The sequence below is a fragment of the Sminthopsis crassicaudata genome, chromosome 2 (genome assembly GCF_048593235.1).
Source record: "Sminthopsis crassicaudata isolate SCR6 chromosome 2, ASM4859323v1, whole genome shotgun sequence".
Lineage (NCBI taxonomy): Eukaryota > Metazoa > Chordata > Mammalia > Dasyuromorphia > Dasyuridae > Sminthopsis > Sminthopsis crassicaudata.
The window spans coordinates 42160851-42177378 of record NC_133618.1 but is presented as its reverse complement, the minus strand read 5'-3'; the positions used below and the strand labels follow the sequence as shown (position 1 = coordinate 42177378).

General features: G+C 41.4%; 1 protein-coding gene across 1 annotated transcript in view; it reads left to right on the top strand.

Moving 5' to 3' along the window:
• Positions 1–16528, top strand: part of FA2H (fatty acid 2-hydroxylase) — a 75506-nt gene that overhangs the window by 43414 nt on the left and 15564 nt on the right. Inside the window, exon 2 of the mRNA XM_074285993.1 lies at positions 447–539. Within this exon, the coding sequence (XP_074142094.1) occupies positions 447–539 (93 nt within the window). The remainder of the gene's footprint in view (positions 1–446; positions 540–16528) is intronic.

The window sequence follows — 16528 nt, the reverse complement described above, 5'->3', positions numbered from 1 at the left end:
TATTTACATAGCATTATAAGATTTACAAAGCATTTGTCCCACAACAACCCTATAAGGTATATATGGCAAGTAGTATTATCCCTGTTTTACAGATGGGGAAACTGAGGCTCAGAGAAGGGAAAAGAACTCAAGGTCACATCTATTTAGAGTAAACACTAGACTTCAAACTGAGGTCTCTCCTGACTCTGAGACCAGGGTTTTTCCAACCAAATCAAGCTGCCTCCTTTAACAGATAAGTTTTCATCTGTATCATAAAAATAATGTAGTCCAGGTGATCCAGAAACTTGTCTCCAGCTTCACATGGAGTAAATAATGGAACCCCAGCTCTGAGCTTGGGCTCTCTACCTTCCAGTTCATTGGTACTTTCATTGTAGTAAATGTGGATAGATTTGTGGCAGATTCTGTCCTTTCCCACTATCAATTCTTCTCTTTTCATCATTTACCAGGATTCTCAGGAGAATGGAACTGTGACCTATGCCAATGCCCAGGATGCAAATTCTAACGTGGATCCAAGGTGCAAATCAGTGGATTTCGAAAAGGTAAGTGACTCGGGACGATGAAGGCAAGACGTGGTTGGCCCACAAGAAAGACTATCGTGGTGGAATCATGGCAGGGAAGGGGAATAAGTAATTATTGATGATGAAGAGAAGCTGCTCAGTTAGTCTGGGCCAAAGCCATGGCCAGGGCTAAAACATGTTAGATGGAAGGGTCCTGCTTTCTGCCACAGGGAAGGAAGGAGAAAGAAAGAAAAAGAGAAGGAAGGAACGGAGGAAGGGAGGAATGAAAGGAAGAAGGGAAGGAAGGAAGAAAATACTTGTTAAATACCTACCATGTACCAGTATCTCTTCTGTAATATAAAATAATATCTCATTTGATCCTCACAAGTCTGAGAAGTAGTTACTATTATGATCACCTTTGACATATAAAGAGACTCAGGCAAGCAGTGGTTAAGTGACTTTTCCAGAGTTACACAGCCAAAGTTTTGGAATGATTATTCAAAGCCAAGCCTCTATTCACTTCAAGGTCAACCCTTTGCGCTGCCTTTTCAGAGAAATGAATGAATGAGTAAGTTAACGAATGAATGAATGAACAATTCTACAGCAGTGGTACTGACCTGGGGATGACAGGAGAGAGATGTTCTATGTTAACTATCAGGGAGGATTAAAACCTTTTTTAGTGGATTTTTGAGGCATCACCTCTGGCTGTTTCAGATGATAGGGTTGAGTGAAGACTCATTAGATTGGATAAAATAATGGAGTGAATTGAGAAACATAATTTGGGAGGATTTAAGGGTGTCTCAGAAACCCAAATGACTCAAAGAGGATCAACATTCTGTTGTTTGAAGACAAATGCCATTTGTTAATTAGGCTTTCATAGGTAATTAAGAATTGGGCCTCCCAACTTCAAAAATGGGGATGTTTAGTAGTTGAGGTAATAAAAGGAGGGAAGAAGAGATCAGTCCTTTGGGAAGTATCAGCCAGAGCTGGGGGATCACTCTGGATTCCATCCCTGCCCAGGGGGATTAGGTACTTAGCCATGGAGCAGGGAGAGTAGGCCCGCCAGTCAAGCATCCACAAATCAATCATCCAGTCAATCCATAATTTGTTCACATTTATTAAGCCCATCAGCCTTCTTTGTGTTGTGTAGGACTAAATAGAGGTGATTCCAATGAGAATGAAACAAGCCCAGCTTTGAAAGAGCTTACATCTATCAGGGGGGGGGGGCCAACATGAAATTAGATGGATAGAGATATATATGTATTTGGATATATATGTATACATGTGTACATGTATATATATGTATATGTGTTTGTATATATTTAGAAAATAACATTTATATCTATGTAGTTGTTTGTCCCTTGTTCTCAAAGAGGACTATGACATGCAAGTGAATCGGATTTAAATGAGTCAGCACTGTACAAAGCCTCCTGCCTCACTATCTCTTCCAGAGCCATCTGGTTCCAGTGGCTAGATTTGGATCAGAACCACTGGAGGTGGTCCTAGAGGCAGTGGGACACCTTGGCCTTTTTAAGGTCAGGTCTTTCACAGTTTGAAGCAATTACCTATTCAATGGGTGGACAAACATGTAATCAATTTAAAAGTATTAGGGGACTTTTTATCATTGGATGAAAAGCCGAAAAGCAAATGTCTTGACAAAAAGATCAAGGCACATCTTTAGGGCTATATGTAAAAAGGACAGTTGGTCAGTGATGAACTCACTTGAGCATTGGGCCAGTCAAATGATGGAGAATCCTGAGGAAGCAGGTGCTTTCTGTCATACAGTAGGGCAACCAAGAATGAGACTGAAGGAAGTGGTACACTCACTTTCCTCCTATTGACCATGTCAAGAAATGGCAAAGACCAGGAGGAGACAAGGCCTCCAGCCAAGTCTAGGAAGACTTACTGAGAATAAACAGATTTGTTTAAGAAAAAGCTCTGAGTGCAGACGAAGACAAACGTCTTTTTTAAAAAAATATGTAAGTTGGTTTATGAGTAGCCCGTGCATCCACATTAGTCTGTGCACAAAGCTCCCCTTTTGCTTGGAATTGCTCCCTTTTGTACCTTCAGAATTTCTCCCTTAAAAGCTTCCCTTCCCTTCTAGAGCTGACTTCCCCTGCCCTAGGTGTCTCAGGTATGTGTCCTATCTTCTTAAACATCACAGGCCAATTTTATAATAATAGCTGACATGTTCAAAGGACTTGACTTAGAGCTATCAACTGCATTACCTAGCTGCCCCATGTACCTCAACTCTCCAATCTATGTCCAGTTCTTTGCTACTACCCAAAAAAATGCTATGGTGAGTATTTTGACATTTTGCAGTTCTTCTGGCAGTCAGGTACGGCCAGCACGATTTGGCACAGTGAGCAAGGTGCTCCCTTGGGAGTCAGAGAACCTGAGTTAGAATTCTTATCCCCTCTGCGCCTTGGGGCATATCATTGGACCTCAGTTTCTCCTTATGTAAAATGAGAGCTGAATCAGATGGCCTTTTCTAAAGCAGGAAAGCTAGGAGGTTCTGATCCTTCCCTTATTGTTCCTTGTTGGCCTAGCCTCTGGCTCTAATATGCCTCCTTGGATAGCTCACCTTCCCTCCCTAACATTCTGCACCCATTTTCCCTGGGTGGGGCTGCCCTACTGGGATCCAGGAGAGGGTGTGGTACCAGGAGTTGGGTTTTGTTTGGTAGTGGCTGGCCTGGAAGGCAATAAGCAGACAGATCCTAAAGAAGAGAAAAAGCTGTCAGACATGGAGAAAAGGAGGGAGAGGGAAGGTAGAAGGCTTTTTAGGAGGACTTTCTGCTCTCAGGTTTATAGTATGAATTCTTCTCCTGGCCCCTTCCCAACCCTTTCCCATGCTGAAAACTCCCCCAGGGAAAGCTGGGTTTTTCAGGTTGTAGCTTAGAAAGAAAGTAAACAGAAGTCCTACGCCTGCCTGCCTTAGACAAGTGGACTGTAGCTGGAACCTCTCCAGGCCAGGAAATGTCCCCTTTCGGAGACCCCAGAGCAAGCTGCTCCTATGTCGGGGCCTCTCTTATATCCCGGGGGACCCTGGCCACTTTGAGCATACTAAACAAGCTCCAGATAAAGTGCTCAGTGTCTGTGCCTGCTTACAATATGGAGCCTTCCAGCAGAGGAGCAAATAGAGTGGAGCTCTCCAGAGAAAGCTTGGAGGGAGAAAGGGGACCCATAGGCTTTAATTGGGGATTATTTCTATATCTGCTCTGCCGCCTAAGTTTAATCCTTTCTAGTTTGCATATATTTAGGGTGGAATAGAGACAGCTCAAATGTTAGAGAGGTGCAGGGATCAAGGAAAGCTGCTTTGTAGGCAAGGGAAGGAAGGAGTTAACATCTATTAAGTAGCCCTAACCATTATCTCCTTTGATCCTGGACCTGAGAGATTGGTGCTATTATTATTTCTACTTTGCCGTTGGGGAAACTGAGGCAGATAGCATGTAGATGATTTGCTAATTGACTGGGTATGGATTTGAACTTGGATCTTCTTGACTCCAGGTCTAGGGCTTTATTCACTAAGCTTCCTACCTTCAGGACTGCAGGGGAGGAAGTGAGAAAGTGGAGAGTGGGGAGACCACTTGGCCAAAATATCTTTACCTTGGGCGCAAAGGAGCTTCTTTATTATCCAGCAGATGCCATAATTGCAGCTATGAACACGTACAGAACCAGTCAAAATTCTAAGTAGCTGTTTCCTAGCCAAATATTTTGGGACATTCTGGAATATCTTGAAAGCTCCTTTGGTACCTTGTACCTAAGAGGTACTCAATGCAAGGCTTTTTTGTTTTTTTGCTTGTTTGTTTTTTGATTTTTTTAATGAATTTGTACCTGTGATTTCCTCACAGCATTCAATCCAATTCTATCTAATTCAACAGGCATTTGTTTATTATGTTCAAGAGTGTACTAGATTCTAGGAGTCCAAAAACAAATCCACACCAGCATTAAAGAAAATGCATGGGTTATTTTCTCTTGGGTCAAGAAATGGAGAAATTCACGTACTTTCATGAACAACTGTGACCTTTGTTCAAAGTGATTTCACAAAGGATAAAGGACCTACAAATAAGATGTCTTTGGGCACCTCGGAGCACTTTTATGCTCCAGAGGATTCTGTAAAGCTAGTGATGAAGCAGGGAAGATGTTTCAGAAAAGGGAGCCAATTTGTGCAGAGCTGGAAGAGAAATGTACTTGCAGAACAGTTCACAGGTCAGTTGATTAGGGCAGAAAGAGTACATATGTGAAGGGAAGTAATGAAAAATAAGACTGGAAACAAAGGTGAGGACCAAAATGTGGAGGCAGGTTATTCCAAGGCCAAACTGAGGCAATAGATTTTACATCCTTTTTGATGTTCACACTTTAGACCATAAGTTTCTTAGAGGTAGGGACCCCCTTCCTTAGCTCCTATCACAATTTCTGGCACATAATAAGAGCTTAATAGTTAGAAGATGAATGGCATAATAAGTCAAACGTATTTATATTTATGATATTTAATAATCAAATATTTATGACAATTAATTGGACAGCTGTGAAGGATGAATTAGAGAATGGAGAAGCTGCAGGCAGAGAGGACCATCCAGAAGCTTTTGCAGTAGTCTAAGTAAAAAGACCTGAGCTAGGATAGAGAGAGGCTATTTGAGTGTAAGTGTCAGAGGCTGGGTTTTCACTCAGTTTTCCTGACTCCCAGGCCCATTACTTAATCCACTGTGTCACCTAGCTACGCACTCATACCATTACCAGGTCTATACCCCAAAGAGATTAAAGAAAGAAAAAAAGATCTCTATGTAGAAAAATGTTTATGGAAGCTTTTTTGTGTGGTAGCAAAGGATTGCACATTGAAAGGGTGTCCATCAATTGGGAAATGACTGAATACGTTATATGATGGAATAATATGGTCCTTTAAGAAATGATGCAAGAGATGACTTCTGGGAGGACTTATATGAATTCATAGAGGGTGAAGAAATAGGAGAACAATGTATTTAATAACAATATTGTAAAGACAGCTTTGAAAGGTTTTAGGAAGTAATGTCAAACACGACCAGCCACAACTCCAGAAACCTCATGATGAAACATCCTACCTACTTCCAGAGAGAACTGTAAAGGGCTAGAACTGAGCAATGCACTTGGATGATGAAGCACATGAGACTAACGGCCAATTGGACGGTTCCCTATTAACTTGTTTGAAGGTTGACCCTCCCCAGCTGTTCTGTGCTGACTTGATTGGGACAAAGAGGGGGGAGTGACGTGTGTGGGAGGAGGAGGAGAAACTTGGGTGGTGGAAGTCACGCTCTCTCGCACTGCTGACCTGGCGTTGGAGGTGACGGTAAAGATCTAGAATAAAGACGTTTAGTGATCCTGACTCCGGCTGATTTCTGGGAGGACAGATATTTTATTATTATTTGCTCATTCTTCTAGCCTCTTCCTGACTTTAGATTTTCTATTAGGGCTGGACTCAGCATGCTGCTGTTAGGTTCTTACTAAGTGCTAAGTCGGTACTTGACAATTCTCTAGTTCGGCCTTTAGGGGAGTTTTACTTGTGAATTCCTGGGGAGGAGCTTGCATGCTTAGGAGGAGCAAGTTCATTGGTTGAAGTAATTTTTCCCAGAAGCCCTTGCGTTATCCTATGCCCATTCTCTGGGAGGATAAAAGAAGACATCATTGAGCAAGGAGAGAGTCTTGTCTGGGCCAGAGTTGGGGCAGCTCTCGGGAGGAAAAGGTCTCTGCTCTAGGTCAGAGTTGGCGGCCGAGAGATTGAGCTGAGACAGCAGATCTCCTCCCAGAGAGCGATGGGCAGTCTCTGGAGACAACAGCACATACACTGCTGCCCACTTTTTTTTTTTTTTTTTTTTGGTGAGGCACATGGGGTTAAGTGACTTGTCGGGGTCCGAAATCACTCTGAACTCGGTTCTCCTGACTCCAGAGTTGGTAGTCTATCTACTGTGCCATCTGGCTGCCCCTTCTGCATGCTTCTGAAGAGAATTTCTGGCCTGCTGTTTCCTGGAGGGATTGAGTATTGTGTTGCTGCAGTATCTCAAGGACAGCTGAGGTGGGGACCTGCAGGTTTTCAGGACCCCCACAATGTCTGATCCAGGGTAAAGTCTGATAGCTGCTTCCAAGCACTGCAGGTTCCCAAGCTACGTTTGAATCGGGGTCACCATCCGTGGGCTTTCCCTACTTGAAATTTCAGGAGATTGCTTCCGGACTCAACCACCACCAGCCGCCGACCTCAGAGTATCAGAAGCAGAAATGTCTGTTAGAAGGAGAGATGGAGTGAAACGGAGGACACAGGGCCTGGAGGCTTGGGTTCCAGTCCCACTGCTGGCAGTTCACCAGTCACCTCTGGCTCTGGAGCCTCCTCCCCTGTAACAAGGAAAGCAATCTTTGTCTCACAGGAGTCATGAGGAAAGTGCTTAGTAAACCTCAAAGTGCCTGATAAACATCAGTTGTTTGGTCAAAGTTTAGCTATGCTCTCCTCCTCCCTCCACAAACTTCATCAGAGGTTTCTCTTCCCTTTCTCCCCCACTCTCAGCTTCCCTCTGAGAATACCTGAAACATCTGTAGGCCTGGAATATAATTTGTGAATGGATAAGTGAATGGAGGACTCAAATGACAGATGATGGTAATAAGCCCACTGAATGCCTGTGGATCCTGCTTCCAGAGCTCTTTGTCCTTCCCAGTACTGTGGATGTCTTTGCCTGAGGCTGCCTGACCTAGCCTGGCTTTCATGGGTGGCTGGGCTCACTTTTTACTTCTGTCAATGGTCAGGGCCTGCCAGGGGAGGGGAGAACGCCGCGTTTGGAACCAGAGGGCCTGTAGAAATCCCAGTTCTACCCAACTGTCTCTGTGATCTTGGACCAGAGCGAGGGCTCACTTCTCCAGATCTCACTTCCCTCCTCTGCAGAGAGAGTAGCATTAGATGATCCCTAACGTCCTTCCTACTCCAAAGGTCGAGTCTTGTGATGGATCCTCCAGCCTAACTCCTCACCAGAAAGCACAGTCTCTCTTTCTGTCTCTTCTTCCACCTCCCTTCTCTCTCCCCCAAAGAACAAATCACAGAAATAATAAGTGATGCATCAAAGGACACAATACAAACTTTTGGAATATAACGAGTCATCCTTGGGGGGAGGGAAGTCCACCTCCCAATCTGTTCATTAACAGAAGAAAGAGCTGATCAGAGAATTGGGCATGTGACTTAAAAGGTAAATGCAAAAATAAAAATTCTAAAAGTCAATGAAAAGATCATAACTGAAAGCAAAATCTCACTGAATTGATAAATAAAATTAAAAATTGCTTTAAAAAAGGCATAGGGGCAGCTAGGTGGTATAGTGGATAGAGCGCCCGCTGAAGTCAGGAGGACCTGAGTTCAAAATTTTTTTTAATTTTTATTTTAATATTTTGTTATTTTATAATTATAACTTTTTTGACAGTAATATACATGGGTAATTTTTTACAACATTATCCCTTGCATTCCCTTCTGGTCCGAATTTGCCCCTGCTTCTGTCCACCCCCTCCCCTAGATGGCGGGCATTCTCATACATGTTAAATGTGTTATAGTATATCCTAGATACAATATATGTGTGTGGAACCGACTTTCTTATTGCACAGGAAGAATTGGATTCACAAGGCAAAATAACCTAGGAAGAAAAACAAAAATGCCAACAGTTCACACTTATTCCCCAGTGTTCCTTCTCTGGGTGTCGCTGATTCTGTCCATCATGGATCAAAGGGTATGCACATTTTGATAACTTTTTGGGCATAGTTCCAGATTGCTCTCCAGAATGGCCGGATTCTTTCACAACTCCACCAACAATGTATCAGTGTCCCAGTTTTCCCACAGCCCCTCCAACATTCATCATTATTTGTTCCTGTCATCTTAGCCAATCTGACAGGTGTGTAGTGGCCTGAGTTCAAATTTGGCCTCAGATACTTAGCACTCCCTGGCTGTGTGACCCTGGGCAAGTCACTTAACCCCAACTTCCTCAGCAAAAAAACAAACAAACAACTAAACAGCTAATAAATAAAGAATGATAAAAAAAATTAATGCATAGAACTACATTACATGTAGATAGTACAATGGTTATATCAGAAGCTCTGTCCTAGGAGTGCCCCACCTCTCTGCCATGATATTGTGGTATGTTTAATTATCTGTTCTAGAACCTTCCAACATTTTCTAGGGACTCCAAATTCAGCTTCTTTTTCATGCTCTTTTCATTTACTGTGTGTTTAGTCTACCATTGTATAAATTGTTCCTTTGGTTCTCTGGGTCAGTTCATATTCATCTTCCCATGGTTCTTTGAATTCAGGGAGCTAAAGATTTGGTTTGAGTGGGGAGATAGGGAGTTGATCAGAGATGTGCTCACAAATAAATTTAATATGAAGTGAAGCACTGGCCCTGAATTTGGGAGGACCTGAGTTCAACTTTGGCCTCAGACACAACACTTCCCAGCTGTGTGAGCCTGGGCAAGTCACTTAACTCCAATTGTCTTCCCCCCAAAAAAAAAAAAATTAACATTTTAAAAAAGATTTTATATGAAATATAGTGTGGAAGCATATGAAAGGACCAAGTAGAAGACCCAAGGAACCCTTAAAGGAAGAAAGGTTAGGTAGAGATGTGATTTTCCTCATTCTATCCCTTCACCCTCCTCATCCCACCTCACCACATTGTCTTCCCCCTCTGTCTGAGCCACAAACCTGACCAACAGAATGCAGTCCAAGTAAGGTGAGACCGGGGCAGGGAGTTGTGAGTCTGAGATGAAAATTACCCATAGTCAGAGCCTAAGCTACTTTTGAAATCTGATTTCCTAGAAGTCTTTGGCTAAAAGTAGAGTGAATTGGAGGAGAGAGGGCACCCTTGGCTTGGTACCAATAGGTGCTGGCATCCTTCCCATCATTGATCCCCTCGGTACCTACTATACTACATCAGGCCAGGCTGGACCCCCAGACAGCCCATAGTCAGAGGCTATAGTTACTGGGCACTAACCTCAGCCCAGCTACAAAGGATTTCCAGTTTTGGGGGTCATGCTTCCCCCCCATGCCTGAAGTACCCTCTCTCCTTACCGCTGCCTCCTGGATTCTGTGGCTTCTCCCCAAATTTAATGGATTTTTGCTAGTTGTCTCCCATTGGAATGTGAGCTCCCTGAGGACAGAGAAATATCTTTTTCTTTCCTTTATATTCCCAGCACTAGCAAGTGCTTAGTAAAGACCTCCGGACTGACTTCTTTTCTTCCCTACCCTTTCTCCTCTCTTTTCCAGCCTTCTTCCTGTGTCCAGAAGACTGGATGTTTCCCACATTTCAGATTTGAATTCACTAGAACATTTGGCTCTGACAATTTCTGACAAATTCTGCAGTAGCACTAGCTGTCAAGGGTCTTCTTCCTGGGTCTCCCAGGCCAGAGGTGACATGATGGTGCTTTGTGCACAAACCTTTGGTGGCCTGGGAAGGCTTCTTGTTTGATGCATGGGTGCATGGGAACAAAGGAAATGGTGGCTGAGTGAGAGAACCTGCAAGTTGGGAGTCTTTAGGTCCTGCCTTTCTCCTTTTCTCTGACCATCACCTCCCTCCCCCTTGCGGCTTCCCAACAATGCCCTTTCGGCTGGTGACTGTTGTTACTGTCCTGCCCACTCTCAGTGGCCCTTTCCCCCAGTGCCCTAACTTCTGTTGGGCACCACATTCTTGACATAGCTCCCTCTGTCCTCCTCTCCTTTCCTCTCCCCTCCCCTTTGTAGCCAGAGCCCCAGAGCCCTTGTGAGATATGAGGAAGATGGCTGAGGAGCAGAGGAGGGGGATGGCAGAAGGTGATGGAACTGGTTGGAGAAGGGGCTCGGAGAGAACACTACTGACTGGCCCTGTTTCCCTGGCATCTTGCCCGGTCCATATGTACAGGTCTCTTTGCCCTGCAAAAGGACACCACTTCCATGTCTGACTGAAGCTCACAGTGTTGCCTGGGCAGCTTTCTGATGCCAAGGGGAGTGTCACCTGGAGAACTGAAGGGAGAAACTTTCTTTAGCAGTTCTTCCTCTTTCAGCAGGCATCGTCTCATGTTGCCTGGCTTTACCTGGAGTCTTTCTTCCCTGAGCTGGGCTGAGATGAACTGCGTGGATGAATTCTCTTGAGGAGTCTGGGAGAGCAAACCCCCAGGAGACACTCAGTATCTGTCCTCCTTCCCCTTCCCACTTCCTCAAAGAGAACTAGAGGTCTGTTTCTGTACAGTTAAGCTTATGTGGACTCTCAATTCACTGGATAGGAAGGCACCTGGAGATGTAGCCTCAGCCTGAGAAAGACGGAAGCTTTAATGGAAAGGTCTTGGGACATGGCCAGTCCTAGGAAAGATTGTGGCGTCACCCAAGTCTGTTTTGTTTTAAACTGTGGTTTATGGGTATCTTGTTTTTACACCACCGTCATTTAAATCTTTCCCAGCCCATCATAAGAAACCTCCCGTTATGATACAGTAAGCCAATTAGACAAACAAACAAATAAACAGTTACTTCATTCTATCATCATATTCCCCCTCATATTTCTCTATCATGAGAAGCAAATTATCTTTCAGTTTCTAATTTCTGAAAACACTATTGATTTTGTTTAATCATGACTCTTCTCCTATCCATGTATGTGAAATGTAATGTCTTTCTTTATTCTAATTTCTCTGTAATAAGACTTTTAAAATCTAAGTCACATATCCATACTTACCTTGGTATGTGGTGCAAGATATTGGTCTATACTTAATTTCTGCCAGACTGCCATCTAGCTTTCTCTGGAAAAAAAAATTGTCAAACAATGGGTGCTTCCCCCAACTGTATCTTTGGGCTTATTAAACACTAGACTACTAGATATATTTTCCTATATATGTTCCTAATTTCTTCACTAATCTGTCTCTCTTTTTTTAACCAGTACCAACTCATTTTAATGATTATTGCCTGGTTATATAATTTGGTATAGATAAATCTCCTTTCCTTCCCACTTTTTTCATTATTATCCTTTACATTCTTGAAGTTTTATTTGTCTATATGAATTGTTATTTTTTTTCTAATTCTATAAAATACTTGTGAAAGTTTGATTGCTACGACACTAAGTGAACTAATTTAGATAGTATTATCATTTTTATTATTTTGGCTTGACCTTTCCATGAAAAATTTCTTCCTCAATTATCTAGCTCTTGTATTTTTTAAAATTTTTTTTATTTTATAATTATAAAATTTTTTGACAGTATATATGCATGAGTAATTTTTATAACATTATCCCTTGTATTTATTTTTCCAAATTATCACCTCCCTCTCTCTACTCCCTCCCCTAGATGACAGGCAATCCCAATACATTTTACATGTGTTACAGTATAACCTAGATACAATATATGTGTGTAAATCCAATTTTCTTGTTGCACGTTAAGTATTGGATTCCGAAGGTATAAGTAACCTGGGTAGATAGACAGTAGTGCTAGTATTTTACATTCAATTCCCAGTGTTCCTTCTCTGGGTGTAGTTGTTTCTGTCCATCATTGATCAGCTGGAAGTGAGTTGGATCTTCTTTATGTTGAAGATTTCCACTTCCATCAGAATACATCCTCATACAGCATTGAAGTGTACAGAGATCTTCTGGTTCTATTCATTTCACTCAGCATCAGTTGATGTAAGTCTCTCCAGGCCTCTCTGTATTTCTCCTGTTGGTCATTTCTTACAGAGCAATAATATTCCATAACCTTCATATACCATAATTTATCCAACCATTCTCCAATTGATGGACATCCATTCATCTTCCAGTTTCTAGCCACTACGAAAAGTAGCTCTTGTATTTTTACAAAGAATGCTTCACAGTTAAATCCATATAGGTCCTGGGTGAATCTTAAAAGAGACACTCCCAAGTATTTTATAATTTCTATGATTATTTTGAATGGAATTTCTTTTTCCAATTCTTCTTGATGAATTTTGTTGGTTATACATAGGAATACTTATGATTTATGTAATTCTGTCTTAGATTCTGCAAGTTTGCTGAAGTTATTAATTATATCAATTAATTTAATTAATTTTAATTCCAAATGTCTTTATTTCTCTTTCCTTTCTACCCCACTCCCACAACTGAAATTTGTTCACTTGGATTTAGCCTGCTAGAAGCCACATGGCAATAGATCAGACAAATTAATCCATACTAAACTAGGAGATAAAGAAGCAAAATGAGATTTTCAATTAGGGGTCAGAAGAGGATTCCAAGTTTGGCTCTGAAACTAAGTAACTGTGTGGCTTTAGAATGAATGAATAAATTTTCATTAATTTTTTATTAATTAATATATAATTATATATTATATACTTACAGCACATATTTTATTATATTACATATAATAGTAAATATATAATTACATAATAATTCCATACATTAATAAGCATTTCTTAGGCATTACTATGTGCCAAGTTCTATGGTAAGTGCTGAGGATGCGAAGACAAAATCAAGACAGTCCATGCCCTCAAAGAGCTTACATTCTAATAGAGAGAAACATCTCTGGCAATTTCAGTTCCTAGTCACATGGAAAAGGATAGTGATCCTTGGGGTGCAGCCGGGAAGTAGATTGTAATTCGTCTTTTTTTAGTACCATTGATAAAAACATTAATGATAATGAATTGATGATGCCCAGGACTTCCTTAGTGAGAAAATTCTCCTCTGGATTTTCAGCAGTTGCTGAGAAGATAAGGGTTGTGGCACCTGAGGTGCCAGTTGCCAGCTTCAATTTCCACACAGGTTATTTGCCTTGATGATGTCCATAATGGACTGGCTGGAAACAGACAAGGGTGTTGGGGCGGCAGTATCCCAGAGTCTGCTATTCCCAGGGCTCTAAGGCTTAGCTGTCTGTCAGTGGTCGTGGGTGGATGGGTGGTGGTGGCAGAAGCGAGGAGGAAGTATAGTCCAGGCAGGGGGTACAGCTAGAGCAAGGACACAAAGATACAGGAGAGTATTGGGATAGAACCTGCAAAAACACCAGGGTTAGTGAGGGAATGGGGAGAAGTGTCTAAGAAGGTAAGTTGGAGCCGGGTTGTCCAGGTTAAGTGTAGATGCCAAAGAGAAATAGATATTTGATCCTAAATACACTTTATCATCTGCAAACAGACATCATTTGTAATAAACATCGCCATCTACAATGCTCATCCCGATATCCAGGGACCCTTCTTCTTGCCTCCATATCAGCACTGTGCACAATAATATAGAGCACAATCCAGTCTCCTTTGACAGCCTTATTGTTGTTTGTTCTCAAAGAGAATCGTGACATGATGCTGTGACACACAAGTGAGTTAGATTGAAGGGAGGGAGGGCTGGGCAAAGTCAGCAGCCTCCCTTGGGTATTTAGGTCTAACTGGCACATAGGGCAAATCTATCATGTCCTTACATTATGATAGTATAGAAATACTCCTAACCGAAAGCTAGCTCAGTGCAGCCTTTGAACTTCTTGGTGACGACTCATTTCAAAGTAATTCCAGCCTGTGAGTGTTTGTGTCTGTGACAATGACGACATCCATCTTCCCTGATGACCGTCACTCTCAGGCAGGCTGCATCCAGTCCTTCCAGGCTAGCATCCGTAGGCAGGACAAAGGACTTTTGTGGCTCATATAGGCGGCCTGCTGAATGCATGAGGCCGTTGATCAGACTTGAAGACTGGCTTCGTATTTTGTCAATCCAACATTCTTGAAATTATTTCAGCTGTGTCAGCATAAATTGATCTATCTTGCCTTTTGCTTCTGATTCTCCTTAATTGTAAATACACAAGTGAGATAATGCAGTAGTTTCCCAGTAATAGCTTAATTTTTAATAATGATAACATTTTAAGGTTTGCAAGATGCTTTACAAATATCATCACATTTTATACTCCCAACAACCCTAAGAATGAGGTGTTATTATTATCTCCATTTTACAAATGAGTAAACTGAAGCAGGCAGAGGCTAATTGATTTGTCCAGGGTCACATAGCTAGTAAGTATCAGCAGCTAGATTTGAAGTTTTCTTGTCTACTGTGTCACCTGGTTGGTTACCTAGTTCTTGACACTATCAACATAATGGCTGCTTAAAAAATGAAAAAGATCCTCAGTCTGAAAGGTTCTATGGAGGTGACCAGTCAGAAGTGCTTGTGTCTGGGTCAGTGCTCAAATCTTGCTGAGACATCGTCCCATGTCAATGTCAGAAGCATTGCCACGTTGCTCTTGGTCAGTTAGACCATCATTTTCTAGATGATCCAACAGTTCCAAAGATAATGAGATCATCTCCACATGGCTCATATCTCCAACACTATCAGTTGTTGAAAGTGACAGGTTGCCTTAAGATTCCTTGGGTCATGTGCCCAAACTGGTAAAATCTGGCTAGACAATGAAATCTGTCTTCCTCTGTGCTAGGAATCCAATAAAACCTAATCTATAAATTCAACACTGAGACGCCCTAGCTGTGGCTAGCAGAAGACCCAGAGCATTTTGAATACTTGGCCGTCATATACTACCCATTTTAGTTTCCTTGTACATGACAGGCCAATGGTTCTTTTGGATAGATTCTATCACAAATGAATCTCTCCAAATAAATCTCAGAAAATGAAATGCAGTTGGGTAAGATTCTGTGAGTAGCTTCTCAGGCACACCCCACTCCATTGAATCCTTGCAGCAATGAGAAAGCACCTGTCCTCCTGAATTTATCTCACAACTTATCTTTCCAATTTTCCAGTACCAGAGAGTCACCAAAGTCAAAATCCTCAGGCCATATTGGGTGATCTGGGGTTTTTGTGATGTTATAAGCTCATTAATTTCAGTTCTTTTCTTCCACAATCACGAGCATTACTGTTCCTTATTTAGTTCTAATAGACATTTACTAATTGTGTGACTCCAGCAAGTCCTTTATCTCTTATCTGCCTTAGTTTCCCATATTTGGGGAAATGGGGATAATATTAGCATTTGCCTCCCAGAGGTATTGTGAGGTCCAAATGAAATATTTATGTCATATTTTGTAAATCTTAGAGGGCTATATAAATATTATTTATCATTGTTATTTTTCTAGTGCTGGAGTGGTGGTTATTTTAGACCTTTAGCTACTTGCACTATTCTGACCTTGTCTACTTCTTGAGATTGTGTTCTTCTTTCTATCATGCTCTTTGAGTTTGTGCTCTTCTTTTTACCATCCTTTGGAATAAAGAAATGACTCACACCACAAAATCAAGATTATGCAATGATCAGTTCTGATGGATATGGCTCTTTTCAACAATGAGGTAATTCAGGCCAATTTTAATAGACTTGTGGTGGAGAGAGCCATCTGCATCCAGAAAAAGGACTATGTGGAGCACAACATAGTATTTTCACCTTTTTTGTTGATGTTTGCTTTTTGTTTTCTCTTTTTTTCCTTTTTTATCTGATTTTTCTTGTGCAGCATGATAATTGTGAAAATATGTATAGAAGAATTGTACGTGTTTAACATATATTGGATTATTTTGCTTCTAGGGAAGGGAGTTGGGGAGGGAGTGAGGGAGAAAAAAATTGGAACACAAGGTTTTGCAAGAGTGAATATTGAGAACTATTTTTGTGTGTATTTTGAAAATAAAAAGTTATTATTTAAAAAAGAAAGAAACAGCCTGAGAAGGGAGGAGTTCCTAATCTGAACTCATTGATGACACACCATTTTTCTAAAATTTTGGCCTCTATTTTGCTCAGAATTTAATTAAAATTTTATTATGCAGATGAAAACAATGGTAATTCCATGGTGTGTACCAACAGTTTCTATGTAAAGGGCAGCAATATTCAAGAAGTCACTCCCATGAGAACATAAGCAATGATGTTATTAGCAGCACACAACTAAAAGCTAAGTTCATTTCTAGCAATGCAGTATTTCAGGTGTAAGGCATTAGTTGTCAACATTCATAAGAACAACACATCTGGAATCCTATGAAGTACAATATTTTGTTGTCCAGTTATTTTTTTTCAGTCCTATCTCATTTTTTGTGACTACATATGAGGTTTTTTAGGCAAAGATACTGAAATGCTTTCCCATTTCCTTCTCCAGCTCATTTCACAGATAAGGGAATT